Below are 23,760 nucleotides of genomic sequence, written 5' to 3' on the forward strand. Positions count from 1 at the left end.
GAACTATACACTTGGAATAAGAATCGACCATGAATGATACAGTGCTCACAAAGCCAGAAATCCAGCATCTGAACAGCCCAAGCAGGCCTTCACACACATGCCTGCTGGATGTAGCAGTCAATCTTCTGCAAAGGAAGATAACGTCACCGAGTACTTCTCCATTGTTTCTTTTTATTTATTTGTTTGAAAGAGAGAGCAACAGTGAGATAGATGGCCACATCAGTTAAGCGTGCACTAATCTGAATCCAGGAACCAGTAATTCTATTCTGCTCTCACACACGGTGGCAGTGATCCAAGTACTTGGGACTATCTTTCACTGCCTTCATGGGTGCATTATCAGAAGACCGGGTCAGCAGAGGAGAATTTGGGACTCAAACAGGTACTCCAAATGTCCCAGGCAATGGCTTAATCCTCTGTACCACAATGCCAGCCCATCTACCATATTTCATACACATTTGTGGTATTTAATTTAAAAATTAAAAATACATCAATGATTTGATACTAAATTTTCTACTTACCTTTAATGCCATGGTATCCTTAAATAGCAGAATGTTAAACTTATACCTTTTAATAAAGGATATACTACTATAATAACATGGGGGGAAATGGAGGGAGGTGCAAATACAGAGGGAGATGGGAAAGGAAATTGGGACTCTGTGTACCTGTATCTGTATCATGGAAACGAAAAAATTTAAAAATAGAGAAATATGGAAGGCAACATGGCAAGGGTTGGCATTTGCCCTAACTGTGAATATGTCTGTGTCTCACACTGGAGAACATAGGTTCAAGTTTGGTCCTGGTACCTAATTACAGCTTCTGTGAATGTAGATTTTAGGAGGCAGTAATGTTTACTCAAGTGGTTGAGTGCCCAATACCCACATAAAAGACCTGGATTGAGTTCCCTGTCTTACTGCTTTTCAAGTTAGACACACACACACCCACACAGTCAAATGATGACAAAATGAACCTATATGTAGTTAGAGTTCTGGAAGAAAACAGAAAATATTAGGGCAAAACCATGGTTAGAAGAAATGGTCAGAATTTTCTTAAACTGAAAAGGATCAAGTCATTTGCATTAGCTTTTTATTGCTAGGATGAAATACTTGAGATAGTCTTAACTTTCAGAGTAAAAAAACGTATTTGACTTTATAGTATTGGAAGTTATATATCCAAAATTAAGTGGATCTACTGGTTTAGTTCTGATGAGAGTGGTGGATCATTTTATATCCTGGTGGGAATGTATACAGGAGGAAGCAGTGGCATCTTGAACAGGAAACAGAGAGGAGGAGGGGCTAGGCCTGCTTCTTTTGTAACAACCCTCTCATGGGAAATTAGGCTGAAGACAACTCAGCAACTTCCCTCACACTGAGAATCAAGCCACCCATTCACACAGGCCCTTTGAAACTACCCAGACCACAGCACCCTGGAGCATACAAACTCAAAACCTCAAACACAATAAACACAAATAAAATGATGCCTTTTCATAGAGTAAAACTGTTGGAAACCACAAAGACAAAATGTTAAAAGCAGCTACAGAAAAACACCCATTATCTTCAAATGAGCAGCAGTAAGACTGACAGATGACTTCTGCACACAAAGTATGGAAGCCAAAGACACAGCAATGATATCTTAAAGTACTGCAAGGAGATAATTGTCAGATTGGTACAACTATTTTTTAAAAATAGAGGCTAAATAAAGACAGTTTCAGGCAACAGAATCAGGATTCTCTGGCTGCAAATTCTCACAGGAAACAAAAAAAACACTGAAGGAGCCTTTCAGGTAGAAGGAAATAACGTCAGAGCAAAATTGAATACACAAAAAGGAAGGAAGGGCTACAAAAAGGGTTAACATGAGTAAAGCCAGAGGAATAACTACTGTCCAAATCATTAATAATGCAAACCCACTAATAATGCAAAATTTGATTATTTGGCATTAGTAGTACTAGTATTAATGTTGTTCTAAGGTCTTTTTTTTTTCCTAAGGTCTTTTTAAAAAAGATTTATTTTTATTGGACAGTCAGATATACAGCAAGGAGAAAAGACCGAGAGAAAGATCTTTGATCAAATGATTCACTCCCCAAGCAGCCCACAATAGCCGGAGCTGAGCCAATCTGAAGCCAGGATCCCAGAACTTCTTCTGGGTCTCCCACATGGGCACAGGGTCTCAAAGCTTTGGGGCATCGTTGACTGCTTTCCCAGGCCACAAATAGGGAGCTGAGTGGGAAGTGGGGTCACCAGGATTAGAACCTGTGCCTGTATGGGAACCCAGTGTGTTCAAGGTGAGGACTTTAGCCGCTAGGCCATTGTGCTGAACCCCTAAAGTCTTTGCTTTACCCAGGAAGTAGTAAAAAACATATACATGTTAATATGTTGGACTGTAGCAGATCAAAGATGCATACTGAAAAGAATGCCTATAACAGGAAAATGTAAAACTAACAAGCTAATGGAGGCAGGGATAACCATAAATAAAGCTCTAGACCAGGCTGTCTCCTTGCCCTCCAACCAACTGAGCTGTTGTTCTAGCATCCCAAGCCATTTCTTTGTACTGGATCATTATAGTTTCTCAAGTTTGGGGCACTCATATGCATAGATTTTGAGTTATCAACAAATTCATTTGAGAAAGAAAACTTTTTGGAACATTGGAAGATCCAATCCTGCTTGCAGTCAGGATGAACATGCTTTTTGTGTTTGACTTGCTATTCTTGAATTCGTTCTGTAGGAGAGTCATTACATGGTAAAGTCGAAGTTCAATTTGCTTCAGATGACATTAACATATCTCTCAGTATACTTCTGTTATGTTTATTAGCTTATGAAGTACTATGAAATAATCAGTTCCTGTACCAAATTCCTGGCAAGCAAATGGTAACCCCTTCCCTATTCCTGACCCAAAAACCTCCTGGTAAGCAGATGTTTCCGTGCATGTAAAGGCCATCTCACGGAAGACTCCAGTCCTTCCAGTGCCATCCCCCGACAGCTGCTCTCAGGAGATGTAGTTTCCAATGAACAGGCTGCCCTTCACTTACACAAATCAATGCCTTCCAGAATAACATTGGCTTGCTAGTTAATAGACTTTTGATTTTCCTCACCCATTGATTAATGGAGCAGTACTTCTGCTTCTCAGTAGTAAGATAAATTTAGAAGTACTGTTACTGGAGCCTATTGGGAAATAGGTTGTGGCTTAGAAAACTGGTGATAACTAAGGAGATAAAACAAGTAGAGTAGCTGACTTTGCTAAATTAATGCTGTCAGGAAACTGAGTGCTAAAACATTCAGCTCAATCCAACAAGCAGTCTTCATGTTCTATCAGCCATATGCATAGCCCCACTAGGGAGAAGAGGTGGGTGGTTTCAGGGAACACTTCTGCTCTAAATGACTCTAACTTCCATAGATTTCCTCCAATGACAGGTGCAGGCACCCATAAATCGAGGTCAAAAATGAGCGAAACAGGGATACATGTTACTCTCAGGGCTTCAAATTACAGGAATTTGGAAGGATCGGGAGAGGCATCATGAGAGAGTGAGTGGAATTTACATGGATACAGATAGGGCGATAAGGGGCTCTCAGGGATGGAGTGGCGAAGTAAGGAGCTCAGTTCCAGGGTGATGATGACTGTGTATGACCCCGAGATAGCTGCCAACATTTTCTGGGCTTTGGTTTTCTAACCTGGAAAACATAATTAATGAAGATCACCTTGCAAGATTATTATTGTGAAGATTCACTGAAACAGGTAAGCGCAAAGGCTCCAGCACACTACCTGGACAGATTCTCCATCAGTGGGAGCTATTTACCACACGGTACCCAAAAATGACAGTAAGACTTCAGAAACTTTCAATCTGCTTTTCTTTTCTGAAGCCAGAACTGTACTGCTGTCTGGGTTCTCTGCTTGTCAACAACCCTGAACCACCTGAATTCCTTCAAGGGAGAAGCTTCCCTCATGTACTTCTGTGTCCTTTGAGTTTTCCTCGGGGCATGGTCCTAGGATGTAGGTAGTGCGAAGAAGGGAAATGAATGAGTCCTGCCTCCCCATCTCCTGGTGTTCTCTCAATCCTGCCATCATGGTGAAGATGTGGCCGCATCCCACCTCCATATAGTCTGACATGCTCTTCTCCTATGACAGTATTCTTTCTCCTTGGTATCCCATGGAACCTTTGACAAAGCATGCTGTAACATGACCCTCATCAGTTTGTACTGACTCGCAGAAACCAGGCTTTTTAAGCGCTATGGGTTAGATGGTATGTCAACGGAACATGAGGGCAGAAGTCGAGGAGCAGCCAAATTTTTATGAGATCAAGCTCTTGCTTCATCTTTTGCTATTATATTTCTACCTTAAAAGTTTACATCACTATACAAAAATTGGAAATGTAACTTATGGCTTTATAATTTCTGTAGCCAATTTCATATACCTTGAATTTTCAGATAATGGACTTCTTTTCCTCTCAGAGATTTTATCTATGTTTTAGAAAATATTTATCTGAAAGCGGGGACTGGGAGGATGAAGACAGATACAGAGACTGTCAGATCTTCCATCTGCTGGTTTATTCCCCAGATGGCTACAATGACTGGGGCTACAAAAGGCCAAACCAGAAGCTAGGAACAGCCTGGGTCTCTCATGTGGGTGGCAGGGACCCAAGTACTTGAATATTTGAGCCATCTTCTCTTGCCTCCCAGCCTGTATACCAGCAGGAAGCTAGAATCAGGAGCAGAGCTGAGATTCAAACCCAGGCCCTCCAAGATAGAATATGGTCATCTTAAAGGACACCTTGGCCACTTGGCCAAATGCTTGCCTCTAAAATAGTCACTTTTTGAAGAGGTAATAGAAAAAATATGGTACAACATTCAGAAAATACCAAAGGAAATACAGCAAAAGGTCCCTTTTCTCCATTCACACAGTTTCTCAGGGCATAGGCAGCCATTATTAATATTCCTGGTTACCCTTTAAGAGACATATGCATAAATCTTTAGAAAGACAACTCACATACTCCTCTATATCTTTTAAAAATTAAACAGTTTGTCTAGGGAATGTTTCATATCTTCAAAGTCTCATTTTTATTTAATTGGCCCCCTATTAATGGATATTGAAGTAATTTAACTCTGCTCATTTTGGATGAATATGTTTGCATATATAAATTTCCAGATATGAACACCTGGGACAAAAGGATGTGTCACCCACAAAGTTTTATTGTTCAGCATTGCCACATCAATGTATGTTTGAAAAGTGCTGCTTTGCTGTGCTTCTGTCAACATATGGTTATCAACCACTTAAAGATCAAAACTTGTGCTTCTATGGAATTAGTTCGCATTTCTATAGTTGTAAATGGGGCGCAGCATCTTCCAAAACAGCTTAAAAAAGGTCATTAAATTTCCTTTTTTGAAACCTGTCCATGTATTGGTTATGGGTCTTTTATAAAGTTTCGCTTAAGAGCTTCTACATATGTATTTAAAATATCAGTCATTTAGTTCTTCATTGTATGAGCTACAAAGATTTTCCCCAAATTTTTATTTTCAAAAATTCTGAATATTTTCCATGACTAAAAAGTATTTATCAATCTCTTACGATCTCTGGGCTTTGTGACATTTTTGGAAGGAACTTTGCTCTGTCGGGATCAGGAACATCTGGGTTTGGGCCACAATAGGTTCATGAAATCATTTAGTCTGGCCTTTCAAGGCAATCACAGACAGGAATCAAAATCAATATATCTATAGGTTAGTTTTTAGGTTGATAAGTTTGCATGACTCAGGAATGATATTATAAATATCCATATGGCCCTTTTTTGGGGAAAAAGGTTTCCCACCTATGCAAATGATTCTTTAATGTTTTGATCCCATGTTTTTGTCTTCATTTTGATATAGTTGAGTCTTTGGGGGATGGATGCTTGGCTTAGTGGTTGAGATGGCCCCGGGATGTCTTTATCCCCTATGGAAGTAGACAGCTTGAGTCCTGGTTCTGTTCCCGATTCTAGCCTCCAGCTAAAGCAGATCCTGGGAGCCATGAGTGATGGCTCATGCACATGGATCCCAATCACCACTGTAGGACAGCTGGATCAAGTTGTCAGATCCCAACTTTTACCTGACCCAGCACCAGCTGTTGTAGCCATGTGGGTAGTGGGTAGAGGGTGGGAACTCTCTCCATTTCTCCTTCCTTCTAAGAGAAACAAGAAAAAATATTTAAATGTTTTTTATATATGGAGCTTATTTTGGTGCAAGGATTGCGGTGTGAAACAGTTTGCTTCTTCCAGATGGTTTTTTCATTATGCCATCATTATGCATTAAAGATCCACTGTTTCCTTGATACAAAATTAGACTTTAATATATTCAATTTCTCAATGAATTTGGATCTATTTCTGGCCACTCTCCTAAATTTTATGGATCTATCTACTCTCAGTCCAATTTCAAACAATTTTATTTAATGTAGCTTTTTTAAAAAGATTTATTTTTGTTGGAAAGGCAGATATACGGAGAGGAGGAGAGACAGAGACAAAGATCTTCTGTCCAATGGTTCACTCCCCAAGCGGCCACAATGGCCAGAGCTGAGCTAATCCGAAGCCAGGAGCCAGGAACTTCTTCTTCCAGGTCTCCCACATGGGCACAGGGTCCCAAGGCTTTGGGCTGTCTTCCACTGCTTTCCTAGGCCACAAGCAGAGAGCTGGATGGGAAACAGGGCTGCCAGGATTAGAAATGGTCCCCATATGGGATCCCAGCATGTTCAAGGTGAGGACTTTAACCACTATGCTACTGTGCTGGGCCCTATTTAATATAGTTTTGTAGTATGGTTTAACATCTGATTTGGTCAGTCTTCATCTTTCATTTTAATTTTCTTTCAGACATTGCTCTACCATAGTTAATTATTTAGTTTTCCATAGAGTCAACCTAACAATTATTGAAAAAAAAAATTTTGGCAGGGGAGCCGATTAGTTGCACAGATCAGAGATTTAGGGGCACTTTTAGTTACTAAATGAAGTTGTCTTTGTTTATTTAAACATGATTCATTTAAAAATATAAATCTACAGTAAAATTGAAGCAGTTCAAAAGGGCATATGGTGAAGTATGAACACATTTTTCAGTTCTAATTCTTCCTGTGCCAGTTGGCATCAGAAGCAACGAGTTTCTGGTGTGTGTTCACAGAGATATTCTATGCATATAAATCCTGTATGTACATTTCGTCATTTTCATTATGACCCACCTTCCTTCCTCCCAGATGGTAGCCAGGCTCTGCTTCTTCCCACTTAGCAAGTGACATTGGGAAGCATCTATATTAATACACACAGATCTGCCTTGTTCCTTTTAATAGCTGCATGCTACACGGCTGATAAATATAGCCATCATTTTTAATACATCTCCTATTGATAAAAAATTAACATGTTTCAATGGTTTGCTTCTTTATGTTAGAGGTAGAAATAAAGAGAGCCAGCCAGCCAGCCAGCCAGCCAGTCAGGGAAGGAGGGTTCCCAAACATTGGTTTACTTTCCAAATGTTCACAACTGCCAGGATTAGGCTGGGTCCAAACTGGAAGCTCACAACCCAATCCGTGGGTTGTAGGAAGTTAGTTACTTGGGCCATCATCACTGACTTTCAGGGTCTTCACTGACAGGGTCAGGAGCTCGCATTGGATATTAAACCCAGGTACTCCAGTGTGGGCCGTGGGAATCTTAGGTGTCATCTTAACTGCTACACCAAGTGCCCTCCTGACTCTCATCCCATTTATTTGTTCCAAAGAATGTTTCAATAAATAGGTTGCCTTAGAATGTTTGCATGAACTTACATGAATTACGTGCCACACATTTTAGGTGAAGATGGACTACATTTATTACAGGGGTTCCATTAGAGTACATCACTTGTTAAGGATGTAGCTGCAACTATACTTACTGTAGTAAGTACACTCTATGGTGTTTACACATTGCTAACATTGCCAGCAATGCATTTCTCAGAGCATACCCCCTGTCATTAAATTACAGGCAACCCACCATGTGAGTGTATAAAATATGGTGCCCAGAACAATGTGAGGATGATTAGCACTACTAAACTGAACACTTAAAATTATGAAGGTGGTAAATTTTGCATCTTTTTACTACAGTTAAAAAATAAAGTGCCTATAGTTACTGCCAAATTACCATCTAAATCTTAAGCAATTTATTAATCATCCCTTACTTCAATTTGCCTTCTCTGCAATATTTTGGCTCAGTTACTATAAAAACAGATTTTGAAGTCAGTAAAAAAAAAACCTGGAAGTCTTTAATAAGGTGTCCCACATTTTTCTCCCGCAGAGTTTGTCAGAATAGCTCTCAGGGGTCTGTATTGCTGTCGTGTGAAAACCAGCCCTGGAGGCTGAGAACTGCTCCATGGCAGGTGCTCCTCCTCCTGCCCAACTGACCCCCTGCCAGTCTTCCTGAAGACCAGGAAGACATCATTTCGGCTGCTGGTGATGTTGGGTTTGTGTGAACATGCCAATCAGAGGTTTCAAAGGACCCACATCATAGCTTTCCATGTTTCCATTTCTGTAGAACTCCTTTCCCTTTCCCCAGCTGAGTATCATGTATCAGTGAGGGGTCTACTTACACACTACGCAGGATAAGCCTTGAGTGAGGTGGAGGAGAGCAAAGGGAGGACGGACAGAAGGGTACACTAAGGTAACCCAATAAAATCAGGCACCCCTGGGAGCAGGATGATGGCACACCTACAAAAGCTGTACCTGACCTGACCCAAATTTTGGAAAGCTTTATGGCTTCAAGGCCATTGTGACAGAGTGGGGAGGTAGGACTCTACAGAGGTGATTAAGTCATTAAGGATTAGTGCTGCCATCATGAGACTAGGTTCACCACCAAGTCTCCCATGGGCTTTTTTACCCTACCACTCTGGAATGCTGCAAGAAGCAGGTCCTAACTAGGGGTGGCCTTGGAGTTCCAGCTTCAGTTGCTCGTCATTCACCCCGGCTGTGGTCTTCTCTTGTGGCAGTATTCAATGGACTAACTTAGAAAAGTGTCACAGAGCATGACTGTTTCTTGTGGAAGCAGAGGGTCCACACCCTGTAATGTGTGCTGCTCCAGATTCTGATGTCTCTTCGTTCAGAAAGCAAATTAGTAAAATTCTTCTTTGTGTCTTTCTTTTGCTCCCTGATTTCCATGCCAAGACAGCTGCTCACATACATCTTTTCTTCTTAAAATTCTTACAGTGTCTCAGTTTCCTGTCCTTAGTTCTTCCCTCATTTCTTCCCTTTTGTGCGCTTTAGTCTTTAGTAGCTTTTCTGCAGCACAATTTACCTCTTTGTTCATTTATGTTCCCATCCAGTCAATAAAACCCAAACACCTTCCTAAAAGTTTGGAACAAAAGGGAATTTTAAATCCTTCCAATTCATTCTTGTTTTTTTTTTTTGTCCCCATAATGACAGTCGTTATGAGCTCCAACTCCAAGCCATGTTATTGTGTATTATTCAGCAACCAACATTTTCTCATTAGAGTTATGGTGTACATGAAGAACCTAAGGCATGGCAAGGTTGACTTCGCCATGGAAAACATTTTTAAAGCCACACTAAAGCTCATCTGCGTACTCTGTGTAGTATTTTCACAGTTCTTTAAAACATTAAATTTTATATTTAAAGGCAAAAACTGGATCACTTCTCAAATGCCCGCAGCAGCCAGGACTGGGTCAGACTGAAGCTCCTCTGGGTTTCCCATGCGGGTGGCAGGGATCCAAGAACTTGAGCCACCATTTTTGATTATTATAACTGAAATCTGGGAGCAAGGAACATGGAGTTTCCTCATCTAGATAGAGCAGCATGTTAGGACTCCTGGAAAAAAACTAACAACTGTGAATTTTTTTTAAGATAATGGTTTTAAATTTAGAAAGTGAAAGAAAAATAAAAAAATTGGACAAAAATGTTTAGTAGTCATATTATTATCTCCAACAATTTAAAGGAAATGAGGAAAGAAAATTCTGAAATTTCTTCTTCCAATTCCCAGAGCCTTGTAAACAGTTTCAGCTTTAAAGAAAAAGAACACCTGCTTGTTTATTGATTCCTAAGCCACAGGTGGCACGACAATCCTGCCGGCTGGGTTAAGCAATCCACCAAAGCAAGGCCCCCTGAGGATGAAACAATCAATGCCTATGTTAGGGTCCACCATTACCTAACCTCTTACGGTCAGGGGAAGCCTAAATCTGAGAAGTATAAAAGCTGGAGTGATTTTAGTACATCCTTCAAGAGTACAGGTATTTTTTTGTTGTCTTCAAAGTGCCTGACTTTCTGCAAGTTATTCATGGCTCACTTGTCAATTAATCCATTCAGGTCTCTAACAGAAGCTGGAGAGCGCTCTGCATGGAGAGAAGGGGAAGTGTTGAGCTGACGTAAGGGGAAACATGGTGAGGGACTCTTCCTAAAACAGTATTTTACAGGACTGCTCTATTTATGAGCAGGAGATAAGACAACCCTCTACCCATCATTTACGGACCTGGCAAGGAGGCCTGCCCTCTTCCCAGGGCACTTTCAAGAAATGAAACTCCTAGCTTCTCCCTTGTGTAAGGGCAGAGTCCAGCTATGTACCAGCTGTGCATAGCCCCAAGCCAAGAAATGACACTGACATTCAGGTGGGACCAGATGTCAAAAAAGCAGTCACTCTGTTTAAAAAAAAAAAAAGCCTACTACTGAAGACCAACAAGCCATCTGAAAAGCAATGAGAAAACTAGCGAATGAGAGGTGGAATGAAGAGAAAAGTAGGCCTAAGGCCCTGAGACATGAGGAAGATCTGAGAGTGATGATCAGACATGCTCAAAAGGACTGAAGAGATCAAAGTAGCCCTAATAATGGAATAGAATAGTATGAAAAGCAGCAGAGGTGGATTCACAAAGGAGACTCCAATGGTAAGGAAAAACCAACACTGCATCCCAGGGGCACCAGTGTCTGCTGGAGACAGAGAGGGAAACCATTGGTAATGGGCCAGAGAAAAACAGCACAGGCAGTGACTGGAACCCAGACCCCATCTTGCCACAGGAAGAAACACTGAAACCCAGATGCAATCTTGAGCTGAAAGGAGGAGCGGGGAGGAAGCTTCCTTCTTGAGGGGACAGCAGGTGTTAAATGCCAGGGTGCCACATTCCAGGTTGCTGACAGCTCAGTGTGTGTCTGCATGTCCCCAGTTGATGCACAAAGTCCTCTAAAGAGACCAAGGATCCCAGCAGGAAGTGGTTATGCAGGTGTCTGCAACTCCCACCCAACCTGTGAGTGAACTTGTTCAGTATAGAGTGGTTCATCCTTTAATTCTCCAGGGTCCTGTGCCACACTGCTCTCACTCCCTTTCCTCTGGCCACACCAGCTTTCTCTGTTCTTGAAGCACAATACCCTACTTTCTGCTTCAGGACTTTTGTACACATTATCATCCACTAAAATGATCCCCCCAGTGTTGCACTCTAGCTTAATGGCCATGCTTCTGAGAGACTTTCTCTATGTACTGCATTGGAAACAGGCTCCTCCCTACCCCTACTATTCTTTAAGTCACACCATTCTTGCTTATTTTTAGTCACCACAGTTTATAATTACTAAAAACTTACTGATTTGTTTTTATTTTCTTTAAAAGGTAAACACACACACACACCCTTCTAGTCACTGATTTCCTCTCCCAAATGCCTGCAGTATATACTGTTGGATCAGACTGGAGCCAGCAGCTAGGAACTCAGTCTGGGTCTCCTACGCTGTGGCAGGGACCAATGTCCTTGAGTCATCAACTGCTGCCTTCCAGGGTGTATATTAGCACAAAGCTGGATCGGAAGTGAAGCAGCAGCACACATATGGGATGTAGACTTAGTTGCTGTACCAAATACCTTTCACTTAACTATGTTTTTAAAACTTGTTTTCTTGCCTCCCCTGTTAGGATGTAGGTTCACGAGGGGAGGCCACTTTCTTGAACACTATTATATCTCCATTGCATGCAGCAGGTATTCCGTAAAGTTAGCAAACGATGAATTCCCAAGTTCAATTAATTAATATTAATGTCATCAAATGAAAAAATACATAATTAGGCAGCATTCTTGAAGCAACCCACAGTATCTGCTGGAGACAGAGGATACAGAAAGGGGAAGGGCGGCTTTAGTGAGAGAGACCTCAAAGAAATGTAGGAAATATGATGAATGGCATGGAAATGACATGGGAGAGAGAGGGTGTTGAGGAGGGGGGCACGCCTGGCAAGAGTATCAGTTAAATAAAGAACCAAGACAAGCCCTCAGCAAGCAACTGTTCAGCTGAGTCATAAACGATGAACAAGAGTTCGTTAGTTGCAAGGGCTAACAAATTTCTGGCTGAAAGTCCAGATGCAAAAAGGGTCACTGTGCTTTGCGGAGACTGAGAGAGGTTCCACACGGGTAAAGCTAGAGTTGCTGCAAGAAAAAAGATCGGAACAGTATGCTTGGACTAGTTATAAAGGATTTTCAAGTTATGATAAGGAATTTTGATGCTTGGGTCAAGAAAGAATCATGAAGCATCTTACCCAGGGGAGTGGCAAGATATGATTTATGAGGAGCACCCTAGTGCAAGATGGATGACAGGAATATCAGAGGCAGAGACATCAGAAGGCTAATGTAGCAATTTAGGTGAGAGAGGATGGCAAAGTAGGTGCTGATAAGGATGGATCCAAGAGAAGGAAACATGGGGGCATGGGACAATCAAACATTATGAGCCTGGGTTTTCCACAGAATAAGTAGTGAACAGGATATCCGTTTGGGCTGGTATCCAGTAGAGAATCAGTCACCTTGGAAACATGCCATCAACGTGCTTGCTGGAGCAGAAATGGCCTCAGTGGGCTGTTCCCAAAAACAAGGATGCACCCGCTGACTTTCCCTTCCCACCTCAACCTACTAACGTGACCCACCATTTCCCACTGCCTCACACTGCCTTGGGGTTCCCTCTGATCTGCTGGGACAGCCACTGCTCAGTATTTCTAATTCCCAGTCTTCAGTGGCCACCAGGAAGTACAAGGGAGCTTCAATAAGCTCATGGATTAAAAGGCAGTATACATTGTCCATGAACTTGTTGAAGCCCCTCATATGTGCTGCTGCTCCTGTCTCCCAGTAGAAAAGGGTAAACCTCCCACCCTCCCTCCAGGCTCTGCAGCTGCTTGTATCATTACTGCCAACACTGCAGTATATATATATATAATTAATTTTCTTGGTGTTTGGCAGTTATAATAACATTAAAATTTCTACTCAACTGTATTATTATAATTTTCTGCTACTAATGGGATTAGTATTTTTGTTCATTTGAGTTCGAAAGTCATTAGCATAAAATTTACCTCCAACAATACCTATTGTGATTTTTAATGCCCTTGAAACTTTCAGTGAGTGGTAAGTCTGTAATAAGAGAGTGCTGGTAAGCATATAAATGGCTTTCTTGGGAAAAGTGGGCTTTTTATTTTCATCATGGTTGAACTTGGGTTCTTTGATAAAGCGATTGGTAGGATATAAGGTATTAAAGGCTGGGAACATTGTGTTAGTTTGTGGATGTTTTCCAACAAGTCCCCCTGGTTATTTAGAGGACGTTTTTATATTCTAGGAGGATTCATGTTCTTGTTCCTTTTTATGTTGGGCTTTTTTTTTTTAACCTGACTTACAGAAAAATATTGCAAGTTGTATGCTTGTAGGGAACAATATCTAGGCACAGGCATTAGAAGTGAAGGACTCTAAAGTCACTCTATGTGATGGACTTTACAAGGAGAACTTGATACACTGCCAGCACAGGAACCTTTCACAGGCTGGCAGGAGGAATATCCGGCTGGAGGGGACTCTCCTGGGACAGAGAAGGTGCCAACGCAGGGCCAGTTTCACAGGCATACCACCTGTGCATGCCTGTGCAACTCCCAGCATTGCCATCTTGAAATTCTTGAGAGTTTAAACATGCCTCCCCTCCACCCCGATTTACACAAAGCTCCAAATTATACCCCTGGTACCCTATACAGGGTTAGGAGCCAGGGAGACTTGACTGTGTATTGGTTTTGTTATCTGTAAAACAGATAATAATATTGTTCCCTCAGGTTAGATATGCAGATGGGTAAAGTAAATGTCTTGCACCTAGAGGACCTGGCAGCTGGTGACAGACACTGAAATATGTCCATTACCATGCACACTGCACATTTAAACTCATCATTGTGACTTTTATCAGGAATGTTAGCCCACGCAGTATGAAAGCCAAGTCCACACACTGGCTAGGAACACACCAAGCAAAGAACATATTCCTAGGTGGGAGACACTTATGCAGGAGTTCCCATGCACAAGTTTCAACCTTTACACTGCTATGACACATGACAGAACATGTCCCCTGGTACAGTACACTCCTAGCTTTGTCTGATTCCTGTATGCTTCCCTCCTTTCCAGAAAATCATCCAGAAGGTTAGCAAGTGAGACCAGTATTATTATGAAATTGCCCTTGATCTTGATCTAATTTATCTGCAAACTAATATTTCAGCTATTGTTTACAACAAGTTGTTTTCAACACCTCCTACCACCAAGATTGGAAAGCCTTTGGGAAATAATTCCATGCTTGAGAACCAAGAATATGGGCACCCAGGCTCCCAGACAGTTTAGCCCTACGGCATGCCACATACATCAAGTCCTTCGTGACTTTGCTGCAGTCTGAAAGGCATGGCGGCTGGAGTTAGACAAACATGGAGTAGCTAGACAGCTAACCAAGTGATGAATCACATGCACTCTTAAAACATCTGGTCAAACATTTTTTAATTTTTCCCCCCAAGGAGAGAAGAGAGAAGGCTTTAAATCAAATTAATAACAAACACAAGCTCATTCCTGGGCATTTCCCAACTTGGGTCTGAAAAGATTCCTCAAGGGATTATGTTTGGGTTAGAGTGACCTTTGCTGCATTGAATTCCGAGTTCATGGGCAGCAGCATGGAGTCCAGATGGCAGGCTTCAAGGGGAAGCCCCAGACCTCTCCGCCTCCTGCACTGCTCAAGCCTCCGAGTGCCTGCACACAAGGAGATCAGCGGTCTGCCCGTGACCTGTGTGGTGAAATGACCACAGAATACCTGGTAGGCAGTGCGACGTGGCTGCCCATGCAACTCGCTCAGGCCACATGGTTTCTGTGGTTAGTGGCAGCTAAAACTGTAATGTCGTCTCTCCATTAACCATCACTCTTGGGAAAGCCACCATTCTTCTTCTAAGATCCTCTGACTGGCATTAACTAGATTGGGATTTTGATGAAGGTCAATGCACTGTCGGCCAAATACATTGAACAGGAATGGTGGGCTATTCATCCTGTCTCTCTCAGCAGTCTGAGATAATTCAGGCCTAGATGAAGGAAAGACATGGGCTCACAAGACATGGAACCCAGAGGACGCCTCAGGACATGATGATTCTGACTACGGACCGACCAATTTATCAAACATCTCAAGATGCAGTGGCAGAAGGCATGTGCCAATACACAAGCATATATGTTCAGAAATGGCAATTTGGCTGTGAAAATTTGAATGTCACCCAACCCTGCCAATGTTCTCAAAGGTCATAGAAAGAAAACATTAAACATCACTTTGATTTTCAGGGGACCAAACACAAAGCCTCTCACCAACATGGCCACTGCAGCAGCACTCAGTGCGAGCTGCAAACAAACACAGCAGAGGAGAACCCAAAACGGCAGCAAGGACATTTGTGGCTCTCTCCTCCTATCCCCGAAACTCAGCAAACATATTTTATATTTTCTTCCAGTACATTTTACTGCATGCAAATCTCAAACTGTTTGGAAAGCAGATATGGAATGACTGGTTTTTGCATTTCTGGTTTTTGGTCCTTGTGTAATTTTTTTTCCTACCTGTTGTCGAATTTCTTCCTCCATTTTCACTGGTGAGCCCAATTCTGCCACTTGTTTGACACCTTCACTGGCATATCCTCCGTACTCCCACAGCACATAATTCTTGGAGTGCGATCCACCAATGATTGCTGACCAGTGATTGGCCCGACCTGGGAAGACCAATGAAGATGCGGTTATTAGGAGTGGGATCCACCAATGATTGCTGACCAATGATTGGTCTGATCTGGGAAAACCAATGAAAATGTGGTTATTAGTGTGATTGACACATGAGTCCTTTAGATGATGGGGAGGAGATGTAACTGAATGATTCAGCCAGTGCTGATTAAGCACTGACCCTGTGATTGGCCCAGTGCTATTCAGTAAGACAGAGTCCCTGCAAATGGGCAGGGTTGGGGAACGGGCAGACTGGTCAATCAGATGCCTGAATAAGGCAGGCAGTCCAGGGAGGCCTTCTCTCTGGGAAGAGAACAGTTGAGAGAATTATAAGAGGTGATTAGATTTGTAAGGCAAGATAGAGAGGACAGCTATTTCTGGCAGACTTAGAAACATTAAATAACAATGTGTGCTCGGAGAGTCAGAAGTAATTCAGAATTGCTGTGTCACAAACTGTCGAGAGCAGAGTAAGCAGCCCATGCCAGAGAGAGAGGAAGGAGCCAGGCTCATGAGCGGCCTTACCCCAGATGCTTCCGAAGTTTGGGATGTCACCTGAAAGGATCTGAAAACCACTGAAGAGTTCCAAACAGTGAAATGACATGATCATATTTGCATTTTCGACAGCTCATCCATGCAGCTGGATGTGAAGAATGCACTGATGGGATTAAACTAGAATGCTAAGCTTGGGGAGGCAAGCAAAGAGTCAAAGACAAAGGATGTGTGCAGCAGCTTAGGGCAATTCTGAGGCATCAACACAGCTGCCTGCAGCTGACTGTTCAATCCCTTCCAGTGAGAGGAACAGGCAGGCTCCCTGTGGTTACCGGATGGGATAGCTAGTTTGGATATGTGGGAGTGGCCAGTCCACAGGGGCTTGGTGAAGATCTGTGGGATGCTGACTGCAGTGGGATGCAGGAGTGAATGAATGTACAGCCTCAGATCTTGGGGAAACAGACTTGGGAGAGACCAAGACAGAAAGACATTTGATGATTTTACCAAAGTCCTCAAAGAAGGGGCAAAAAGGAAGCCGATAATTAACATCAGGATCATTCAAGATTTATCTTTGTATATGATGATTACAAATGTATACATGGTTATATACTAAATATAATATTTTGGTAAAAGGTACATTGCATATATGAGAATGGTCCTGTAAGCTTATACCACCTAGTGAATTCATAGCATCTTAGTTTGAATAACTATACTCTGAGGTGTTTGCTCAATGACAAAATTGCCTAATGACCATTTATTTGAATGTATCTCCATTTTTTATGTGATGTGTAATGGCATATTTATAATTCACAGATTGTATCTAATCCATAGGTTGGCTCAATTCTCAGCCATTCTTGGGTTCTACCAAGTTAAAGAAATTTTTTTGCATATCAAAGAAAAGTTGAACTGGGTGAAACAACTGACACTTTTTCAGTCTATTACTCACTCTGTGACCCAGAGTACACAAAACCTTGTCACTCCAGTCTACCTCCTAGGAAGAGGGAATTCTAAATAAGTAACACCTCCCATGGCTACCCTGGAGCCCCCTGCTCCAGGAGCACAAATCATAAAGCCAGGCCATACCCTTAGGTAGAAGATATAACCATATAGCTCTGCTTAATCCTTATTTCCTACACATTAAGGAAGTGCAAACTCTGTGTCTGTCTCATATTCCTCAGGAAGACAGACGGAGATGCTGCTAGCTATCTCTGTAGCCCATTTCTTAGGCAGGGAGAATGTCCTCACTGTCGTCTAAGCCAAGAGTGTGGTTTCACAGCTGATAGCCAGTTACGCTGTCTGGTCCTTGGTGTGTACAAGGGAGACCTGCTTCAGCATCTCTTGTTGCCACCCCTCCCACAGCTCCCCCAGAACTGTTCCACTGAAATTGGTCCAGGTTTGTCCTACATGCAAGTCTGTCCCTCTGTGGTTAAGCTCTACATGCAAGTCTGTCCCTCTGTGGTGCTCTACTTCTAATCTAACTCCCTGCTAATGTGCCTAGGAAGTAGAGGAAAATGGCCCCAAGTGTTTTGGCCCCAGCCACCCATGTGGGAGACCTAGAAGCACATTCCGGCATTGGACAGGAGCCAGTTCTGATCAATGAGGCCATCTGCGGAGTAAGCCTATGAATGGAAGAGCTCTCTGTGTCCCTCTCTCTCTGTAACTCTGCCTTTCAAATAAATAAATATTTTTAAAATATAAATATTTGAAAAGAAAGTTGCACAGATTTGATTCAATACGATTAAATCCAAGTCTTAGCTCAGCAATGTTCCCATACCTACTAGGCTAAAGCACTCGGCTATCTCTCATTCTGTTAAAAAACAAAACACAACAACAAAAGGAAAGACATTGATCTTGCAGCCAGCAGACAAAAAAATCAAAATCCTAGCCTTGCCACTTACTGGCTATGCAAACTTGGTCAAATTCAATTATTTTATTTCTCTGAGTCTTAACAGCCCACTTTGTAATTCAGGAATGATAATGCCTTATCGATCTCTTCTGAGAATTAAATTAGATTATTTTCAAAAAGAGATAATGTATGTGAAATCACTGCTTGTATACAATAGACAATAATTATAACTTCCTTCTTTCATGGTTGTTATGGAGCACATAAAAATGAGTAAAACATGAAACCGACCCTTAATGAAGTATAAGATGTAAGATACAAGTATTACACCATATAAAAAGAACAGGAATAAACATAATCATATGGGATTATGGGATGGGCCCAAATGGATATTTCTTGTTTATTCATTTGGCTTCCATTAACTGTATGCCAAGCATGGCAGCAGGCCCTGGACACTGACCAGAATGGGATTTGACACTTTCTCTGAAGGAACTTGCAATCTGGGGGTGAAAGAGACAGATGGGTAAGCAGATTAATTACAATTCAGCATGGTCAGGATCATTACAGAATTAGAACCAGCACAGGTGATACAGGAGCTGTCTCTGAACTTCCCAGATCCAAAGATCCAACCAAGGCAATGGGTATAGGGAGCAGGTATTTTGAGAGCAGGGTCTTACTCTTACATGAAAATTCACTGGACCACTTCAACAGTCCAGCCAGTATGGTTACTAGTTTCCTATAATGGACTTGCAGCATATGTATGATATGAATTCAAATTTAAACACATTTAATGACACAAATCAAATAACAGGTATTTGCAAAGTAGAAGGGACTAGGCATATTTTCCTGAGTGGGAAGGGGAATACAGCAGGCACCCATAGAAAAATGATACAATATTAGAAAGTGGCATCAGGGTTAGGTGAGTGGCAACCACCCAGACACAAATGGCACAGAGAAAGGCGTGGTGGGCAGAAACCAGAGGACTGGTGCTCCAGACTTCCAGCTGTGTCCGTGAGTCAGTCATTGAATCTCAGAGGCTCAGTCTCCTTAGAAAAGTGGGGGTAACAATGACGAGGTTGCACTGTCTTGCAGGGCTGTGCAAATTAATCCTTTGAAAATCCTGTTTTGAAAAGAACTATGAGAGTGGTAGGAAAGCATATAAACAAAGATCTCTGCATTATTTCTGACATCAAGCACTACAGGAATCTACAAGAAGAAACCAAACTAAGGTGGAGAAGCAAGGGGAGTTTCCCACATGCAGGAAGTTGGAGAGACTTCGGGTAGCATGCTGGTGAAGACTGCTGGGAGGACTGCTGGGGGACAGTGGGAATGGGGATTCCACTTATGACACAGAGAAGAGGAACAAATATCTGTGAGGTGCTAAGATGGTGTTTTCCTGCATGCAATCCACATTGTAACGTTATCCTTATGTTCCAGAGGAGGAAATTGAATTCCAGAGAGCTCCAGGAACCTGCCTAAGCTCACACAGTAAGGGAAGGGCAAAACTGCGACTCCACCACTTCACTTCAGAACAGCTCCTCTTTTCCTTATAACTCATTGGGAAATCAGGAGAGGAATAAGACCACTTTTGTGGCTATAGTGTGCTTAGATAAAGAGAAGCTGAAATAGAAACTTAGTTGTGGAGGGTTCTGAGAGCCCATCACGGTCAATGACGTTAGGAAAGGGAGAACTATGGTCGAAAGCGCCATCTAGAAGAATAACATGATGATATGTCACCGTGACATCCTGTGTTAGCATCTACTGAGCCAGGCACCATGCTAAAGATCTGACCTGTATTAGCTTATTAGGAATACTTGAAAAGTCTTTTGAAACAGAAACTTTCAGAATTCCTTTTTTTCACATAAGGAAGCTCAGGGAAATGAAGAGAGTTAGCCCAAAGTCACAGTAGATGAGTGAAGATGCTGACGAGCACCAGAGCACAGCTATCCTTCACAACACTGTGTCGTATCCCTGAGAAGACATGCCTGGGCATAGGAGAGGAGGGGTTCATCAACCAAGGGTGTATGTATTGGAAGCCTGGTCCCTAACATGGAGATATCAGGAGGTATTGTGAATCCTTAAGAAGTGAAGCCTTGTGGGAAGTCATTTGGTCATTGGCGACATTGCCCTCACAGGAGGTTAAAATCATTCTCGCAGAACCTTGAGTTATAAAGGAATAAACCTGGTCACTCCCCTCTCTCTGGCTTCCTGTCTGGAGATTACATCTCTCAGTTCACATGCACTCCCACGGTGATAACAGCTGCCATGGAGTCCTCACCAGAGACTGCACACGTAGGGGTGTTCATTCAGTCCTGGACTTCCAGCTCCCAATGTTATGAGCCAGCTAAGTCTCTTTTCTCTGCAAAGTAGCTGGCCTCATGTATTTCATTACAGTAATGAGAAACAGATTCTATAGGAACAGGCCAAGAGCAAGGAGGTCTTACAAAAGATGTTTTAACATTCCCCATAAAAATTGTGTAGGATGTTCCTTGGGTCACTGGCAGAGGACATATGGACAAGGAGCCAGGAGTATAATAAGACAGGATGATAGGAGATTGGATAGGTCTTGGGAGTAAGTTCGGTGCAGATGTTAAAACTTTTATTTTTGATTGATCACTGCATACTCCAGTCTCAGCTTTGAAAGTTTCTGGGGTTGAACAAGTGAGATCAGTGTCAATCTCAGCCTATTCATCTATAGAGACAGTAATCTGACCTTCCTCCTAATGTTGCTCTGAGGCTGAAGTCCACAAAATGATGAGCAATGACTGACACAAAAAATAGACTAACTAAATATTAGAGAGTAAATTGAAATCTAATGAGAGCTGGGCAAGGCAGAAAAGTTTCTCAAAGGCATGGTAACTACTTACTGGGTAGTTAGGCGGCAGTTTGACCTAGAATGTGTGGATGGAGATGACAACAATGTCAGAAACAAGAACTTGAATCTGAAGATAACAAGCCGGAATGATCTGCATAAAACCCAGTGGTCTGGGACCTGCAGATGAGATGACTAAGCAGGTTCCAGTTATCTAGGGTATAAGGACACAGACTACTGGGCCCTTCCATCTTTTGAGAAACAAGGAAGGAGAAAAAGAGAACCTAGGTTTAAGGAAGCCTGGGGAGAATGGGGCAAGGCCGGGACCTATGGCTTCTTCATGGGAATACTCAGGGTGGCTTTCGGGTTCTTGGTGAAACAATGAGGCCTGAGAGTTTAGGGGCAGAGAAGCAATGACTATCTTGCTAATCCCTTTATCTTTCAGGTAAGAGATCAAGTTCTGAGGTTTAGCATATCCCTAACAGGTTCCAGTCATGTTCATGTGTGCCATATGAATCTGGGTCTAGGATTTTATTCCCAATTGATTAAACGGGTTAGGCTTACATGGGACAGAGGCAAGCAGGAAGCTGGGAGAAAGAAATGACGTAGTATGTGAATTTGAGTTACTGATGGCAAATCTGTACACCTACATAAAACATCACTCCAAGGAGATGTCTTGGAAATATGTAGGAACCTCCCGACATTTATTCTGGTATGTAAGTGGTGTTAGATTACCAGTAGTCACAAGGATGCCTAAAAGGTCAGCAGTGATCAAAGAGCAACCATATTGTTTTGTCTGGTGTTGGAAGAGGCATACTGCATAGTAATGTGTTTTCTGAGGTGTCCTGCACATGGCAATGTAATGGCTAATTTTACATATAAACTTGATTGGGCTACGGGGATGGGGACAGACACATGCTCAGACATTATTCCATTGTGTCTGTGAGGGTGTTCAGGATGAGATTAGCATTGACTTGACAGACAAGAGCAAAGCAGATTGTCCTCCCTAGTTGATAAGTGGGTAAATACAGTTGGTTGAAAACCTAAAGAAGACAAGGGTTGATTCTTCTTCCAATAAGAGGGAATTTCTTCTGCCTAAGCGCTCCCTTCACCCCCAACTTTGGACTCAGACTGAATGATTGGTTCCCACTGGGCCTTTAACCTATCAGCCTTCAGACTAGAACTATTCCATTAGCAATCCTGGTTCTCAGACCTTTCAGATTGACACTGGAACCACATCATTGGCTTTTTTAGGTCTCCAACTACTTCTGATGGGACTTCTCAGTCTTTATAGTCAGGAGGACAATTCCCTATTATAAATTTCTTTATGTACACATGCTGTTGGTTTCGTTTCTTTGGAGGACCCTGCCCAGTATTGGAGATGGTCAGTAACTGCCCAGATTTCTTGACCAGTGGCTTTGGTACTCTACCAAGCTCAATTCTGCAGGCAGCTTCCCATTCATTTCCTTGACATTCTTAGGGCTTCACTGGACCATGTGCTAAACTTTAGAGACTAGATTATTTCAATCTCCTGTTCTGTGACTTTGGCCTCATCCATAGTACTCTCAGATCTTTGCTTTGTACCTTGCTGGGGTTCTTCTGGAATTTGAAATAACCATATCAAATAGAATTCCACTAATATCTAAATTCTGGCTTTCCCTTTAATCTCTTAGTAGGTGACCTGCCACTTAAGGCTTCCCCGATCAGCAAGGTCAACTCATTCACAGACTCATCCATGCACCATGAGGCTGCTGACCAACAGAAAAATATTGTGGTCATGCTAGCTTGATTCATGAAAGCTGGCTTGGCTCTCACTTCCCTCTTGCTCTTGTATGCTCACTCGGGGGGGGGGGGGAGACCCAGAATCTGCATGGTTTCTGATGCTCAGGATCCGGCTACGGAACTTGGCTTCCGGGGGAGGGGCTGCCACTGGGTGCCTCCCAGGAAATAGCCTGTACTTGCGCTTTAGCCCTTCCTGCTCTTGGCTGCTTCAAGAACTCACTCGGCTTTTTAGTATCCCATTCCAGTCGGTCCTCTTGGAAAGAAAAACATGCATAGGGATGTTTTTCAATCAGGCCAAGAATTCCTCGGCTTTCTACCTCTTGCCTTCCTCGTCCAGCTACTTTTTTAGCTATCCTAGACTTCCAAGTACAGTGTAATTTTCCATCACTGTAAATATCCTTGCACTTATGACATTGTCTATGTGTTTCCCATTTTTTCTGATTCTCCAAAAGTAAGATTCTATTCCACTTTATTAATTGATTCACTGAAAATTTATTTGGTTTATACTATGTGCTAGGCCAGAGGCCAGCAAGCTACAGCTGCCTGTTTTTCTTCCAACAAAATCCTGTCCCCATTTGTTATCTACAGTCTGTTTATGGCTGCTCCCATGCTACAGTGGCAGAGTTGAGTAGTTACAAGAGGCTGTTTGGCCTGCAAACCTTAAAATATTTACTATTTGCCTTTTGCCAAAACCTATGCAAGGCCATCAAGACTGTAAGATAAGAAAGATTTGGTCTCTGTCCTTGAGAAGTTCAGCCTGGAGGCAAAAGTGAAAGGCATAAAAGACAAGTCATAAAAAAGAATTACAGTGCAGGGTGCATGATGCAACTTTGATAAAGGCAAATACAGAATGTTTAGCATGAAATAGGGGACACATAGGCCAGACAGTA

At 42.3% G+C, this 23,760-nt stretch overlaps 1 protein-coding gene across 1 annotated transcript in view; it reads right to left on the minus strand.

Annotated features, from left to right (window-relative positions):
- The window catches only part of SPON1 (spondin 1), a 296,762-nt gene that overhangs the window by 93,357 nt on the left and 179,645 nt on the right, over positions 1-23,760 (minus strand). Inside the window, exon 6 of the mRNA XM_004593761.3 lies at positions 15,792-15,940. Within this exon, the coding sequence (XP_004593818.1) occupies positions 15,792-15,940 (149 nt within the window). The remainder of the gene's footprint in view (positions 1-15,791; positions 15,941-23,760) is intronic.

Source organism: Ochotona princeps, chromosome 4 (assembly GCF_030435755.1).
Source record: "Ochotona princeps isolate mOchPri1 chromosome 4, mOchPri1.hap1, whole genome shotgun sequence".
Taxonomy (NCBI): Eukaryota; Metazoa; Chordata; class Mammalia; order Lagomorpha; family Ochotonidae; genus Ochotona; species Ochotona princeps.